At 36.2% G+C, this 4,913-nt stretch overlaps 1 protein-coding gene across 5 annotated transcripts in view; it reads left to right on the top strand.

Annotated features, from left to right (window-relative positions):
• The window catches only part of Ecpas (Ecm29 proteasome adaptor and scaffold), a 105,100-nt gene extending 101,594 nt beyond the window's left edge, over window positions 1-3,506 (top strand). For 4 of the 5 annotated variants that reach the window (XM_029540186.1, XM_029540184.1, XM_029540185.1 and 1 more), the window contains 2 exons: window positions 1,540-1,611; window positions 3,229-3,504. In XM_029540186.1, coding sequence (XP_029396046.1) covers window positions 1,540-1,611; window positions 3,229-3,368 — 212 coding nt within the window. In that variant the 3' untranslated portion in view covers window positions 3,369-3,504. Of the gene's footprint in view, window positions 1-1,539; window positions 1,612-3,228 lie in introns of all 5 variants that reach the window. The other variant, XM_021199473.2, reaches the window with a different exon arrangement.
• Window positions 3,507-4,913: the final 1,407 nt, after the last annotated feature.

Raw genomic sequence — 4,913 nt, 5'->3', positions numbered from 1 at the left:
CTCTCTCTCTCTCTCATCCTCCCTCCCTCCCCCCCTTCCCTCCCTCTCTCCATCTACCTCTTTACCTATGGAAACCGGGAAGTCCCACCCATTCTTCCCACCCAGCAATTGACTCATGTCTTTTTTACTGACAGATGAAGAACCAATTGGGGAACAGGGCCTTAGCATCAGAACCACCCCTACAACATACTTTAAGATTATTCAAATAGGGCTGGTGAGATGGCTCAGTGGGTAAGAGCACCCGACTGCTCTTCCGAAGGTACGGAGTTCAAATCCCAGCAACCACATGGTGGCTCACAACCACCTGTAATGAGATCTGACACCCTCTTCTAGAGTGTCTGAAGACAGCTACAGTGTACTTACATATAATAAATAAATAAATCTTTAAAAAAAAAAAGATTATTCAAATAATCTCCTCTTCAAAAGTGCATCTAAGCAGTCGATAAAAATATACTAAGGCCATATAAATGTACTTCTCTTCCAGGGTTTTTGCTTTAGATTTTTACTTGCATTGATGATTCTTCTATGAGCCAGTTTATTTCTGTGATGAATTTTATAACTTTTCCCCTTCTTCACATTAACCATTTAGTAGCTGGCATTTTATTTTGAACAGGATTCTTCTTGCTTTTTCTTTATTTATGCATCATTAACTGGTATTAATTTATAGCCCTTAACCTCTCAGTGCTTTATATTTACTTTTAGGATTCATTTTTAATTATGTTTATGTACAAATGAGTACTAATGTCGACAGAGGCCAGAGGTGTTAGGTCCTCCTAGAACTGAAGTCACATGTAGTTATGAGCTGCCAGTGTGGATGCTGAGACTTGAAAGCTTGCCTCTGCAAGAGGATTACATGCTGAGCCGTCTCTTCAGCCCCTGATTATTTTTATTAATTAGTTTGTTGTTTAGGTGTCCTACCTGTGGTTAATGTCCTAGCATCAGCATGTTTTCAAGCTGATTCTCCTGTCCTTTCGATGGGTCACTATCAGTTTTTCCAATACTTCTTCCCTGCCATGGACTTGGATGCATATTAATTTTTGTTAGACAGTTGATCGAAAAATTTGATGCCTTTTGTAAAATAGTGTGTACCAACCAAACTTGTTTTATTTCTAATCTTTGGAAATAGCTTGCTTTTGTAGATATAGAATAGAAAGCTAACAAAATTGTCCTTTTAGGTTTCAAGGTGTCTCGAGATGATATTCTTCAGTAAAATGAGAAGAATCACACAGATCAAGACTTGTCTTAGGTGTAACATAATGATGGTGCATTTGGGATAATACTTTTGAATCTCAAATCTCTCACAAATAAGATGGGTCTTTTTAATATTACCACTTAAGATTAATGGCTTGTTATCTATAGTGCCTCAAAATAGTGTATTTGGACATATAGCATAGTTTAAATATTTGATAATAGTTATTGAAAAGAAATTTACTTCAAAATGAATCCATAAGAGTTTTAAGTTTTTATCATTCAGTAACATTTAATGTTGGAAGTTCTGTTTTTAAAACATACTCTTGAATTGCATATTTTTCTTCTTAGAAAATAAAACCTACTCATCTGTGAGAACAGAAGCTTTATCTGTGATAGAATTACTGCTTAAAAAACTTGAAGGTGAGTTCTTCATAAATTTGATTAGAGTACCATAAATCCAGGATCCTATGAAACACTTAGGAAAATTTTTTATTTCTGTTTTTGCATTTATGGTATAAAATACATATTAATGTATCTGCACATACAAGTAGACTATAGAGAACTAAAATCATCAAATTTCAAAGATTTCAATTTTCTTTATGTTTACGTATTTCTAATGAGTTACTAAGCTATATTATCTCAAAGTAATAAAGTTTGTTTCTGTTGTGAACTCTGACATACTCTTTTTTTAATTTTTATTTTATTATTATTATTTTCTTTATTTACATTTCAAATGCTATCCCGAAAGTTCCCTATGCGCCCCCCCCCCCCGCTCCCCTACCCACCCACTCCCACTGCCTGGCCCAGGCCTTCCTTCCCGTGTGCTGGCTGACATACTCTTGGTTAATTACAAGAGATTGTTGGCAGTGATAGGGACTTGTTTGCATGTAAATAATAGGACACAGCAAGAAGAGAATTTTATCAAAGACCCACTTGAGTTAATCATATTTGACAACAGCTTGTTTTTAGTCCTATTTCTTTTCAACCTCCTTTTTCTTCTTTTAGAAACCTTATAAATTTTGTGTTGTGTCAGTGGTAGAAGAAAAACAGTTCTTTTTTTTTTTTCTTCCCAGAGTCCTGTATCTGTCACTGGTTTCAAAAGAGACCTCCCCCCCCCCCATTCTGCCTTCACTTCCTTCTCTTTTTCCTATTCCTATTCCTTCAGTTAATGTGAAGAAGATGAAACAGTTTTCATCACAACCTTGTGACTTTGGTATTTGTACTTTTCCCTCTTTTTTTGCTTAGTGACTGGCACCTATCATAGGTTTCTACAAAAATGGGTTCTTTAGACTCGGAGATACTAGATATCATATGATCTATTTTTTTCTTGTAAAAATGAAACAGCATAGGCACTTAGCCATATGGCTGTATTCTCAGTTTTCCAGGTAATACTAATATTTCTAGATGACAAAAGTGAGGGTAAATTGCTTTCTTGAAGCTGGACGTGATGGTACAGGCCCGTAATCCCAGCCTTGAGGGTAGAGATAGGAAGATAGGAGTTTAAGGCCAGCTTGAACTACATGAAACCCTGCTACAACTATAGTACTTGCTTGAAGTCACATCACTAGAAGATAACAGAGCATTATAAATGGAGTTAAGATTTCCTGTGCATTCTTGCTTTTAAAAATTTCTAGTATTTACATGGTTCTCTAAGGCTTTCTCGTAAGAAAGGAGTAATAAAGTGTTAAACTATACAATTGTAAAACCTTTTAAGGTACTTTTTCATGTATCTTATTAAATAGCATTCTGTTGTGGCTGATCCCATGCCTTGACACTTCATTCTTCCCTCTGTGCTGTGGTATAGTTCATCTCCCCACGCCTTACCCATACTAGGGAAAGGGTGGAACTCCCCGACCTGCTTTCAGGCTATTGTCAGGAATTGGGCTTGGACACCTGTCCAACCTGACAGTGATTGTTATATACTGTTCTGTTATTATAGACTTGCTGTGTGGTTGTTTGGGGAGTAGAATATATGGAAATTTTTCTTTTTCTTTTTTTTTTAATTCTACAAAGATTTTCTATTTTCTTTCCATTCAGAAGCTAAACAATGGGAAAGTTTGACAGCAGAATGCAGAGGACTTCTGATTGAGTCCTTAGCTACTATGGCGACAGATAACAGACCAGAGCTGCAGGAGAAAGCCTCAGTATTGAAGAAAACACTTGAAAGTCTGGAATGAATGAGAAGGGGAAGAAACAAACAAGTGCCATGTTCTTTCAGGATTGGAAATGGTGGTATTTTTAAAAAACCAAGTGGGGGAAAGTAAAGGTTACTCTGTAGCATGCATCATTCCGTGGCTGAAATAAAAAAAAAAAAAAAAAATTAAAAAAAAAGCCTTAAATTTTGCTCCTTATTAGCTTTATTTTACTTGTCTTTAAAGTCTGTGGGTAAGTGAGCTTATTAACTTGGGTTTTTGAAAGGTAGTTGTAAATATGTCTGGCAACCATGATTGCTGAAAGAACTGAAACTACTATAAATGAAATACAGGACAAACAGGATTAACATCTTGGAACTACATCCATGTTAAAATCATTGTAGAAAGGGACCCTGTAAATCACTCGATGTGTAACCTTACTTCTTGCACTCCCTAAGAAACAGGATTGGGGATGACAAAGCTGCTTTCTGAGGTCAGGATCCAAGGCCACAGACCCAAAGTTTAATATTCTATCTTGGATATTTTCTCAACCTGTTACCAAACCAGTGTTTACTCTGCCCCAATCCTAGAAATTCCCAAAGTGAGGTACATTGAGGGAGTCATACAACACTTCCTATTCTAGAGCTAAACTGATGCTTATCACTGGATTCTTGAAGTCACATGCTCTGCATTTCTTGTGCATATAGGTGGTCAATTTTTAGGAAATGGTTGTTCAGCATGTTTATAGGTTGAGAATAATTTGAGTTCCATAAAATTCTGACTGATGTCCTTTTACTGGAAGATGAAAGTAGATTGGAGCAAGATTAGAGCAAGTCTGTCTGTATTTGTGATCATGTATTTTTCCAAAATCTGTAACAGCAGTAAAAATTAGAGATTACCTTGATTTAGACCACTTAAAAATCTTAAAACTGTAACAGTAACTTAACATTGTCTACTCCTAACTGTCATGCATACAGTGTGACTTGGAAGGACAGATGGAAAGCCTTTTAGGTAACTGAGAATTTCTGTTTTTTAAGTGCCCGCTCTCAAGTTAGCATGATACCACTTCAAGTAAACTGTTGTTGCCAGGGTCTTTTTCCTGCTTCCTGCTGCTCCTGTACCTGCTGAAGGGTGCAGGGCTGGTTTAACTTGGGTGTTTAGAGTAAGCTGAGAACTCCAGCTTGTCTTTTTGGAGCACAAGATTGATTTATATATTCAGTACTATCTCCTTGATGACATCAACACCTGGAATCTTCATGTTCAATATTCTTGGTCGAAAGCCCTTGTTTAGTTTGGTAGTCTCTAGACCAGTGTATTTCAAAAAAATTTTTAACTGTGACTCAAAATAAAAATAACATTTGATTCAGAATGTGTGTGTGTCTGTGTGAGTGTTGGTGTATGTATGTGTGAATGTAAAACCTTTAACTGAAATGTTTCATGAAGAAATACTTATTTGCTAATTTTGATAGACTTTCATCTCTGTGTAAATGTTCTTCAGACTCACTAAATCATTTCCTGATTCATGAACTAGGTTGCTATTTCAGTTTGAATAATACTGCCACTGATAATACCTAAACTTCTACTGTGTTT

Source organism: Mus pahari, chromosome 6 (genome assembly GCF_900095145.1).
Source record: "Mus pahari chromosome 6, PAHARI_EIJ_v1.1, whole genome shotgun sequence".
In the NCBI taxonomy this organism is placed as follows: domain Eukaryota; kingdom Metazoa; phylum Chordata; class Mammalia; order Rodentia; family Muridae; genus Mus; species Mus pahari.
This window is presented reverse-complemented; position numbering and strand designations above follow the sequence as displayed.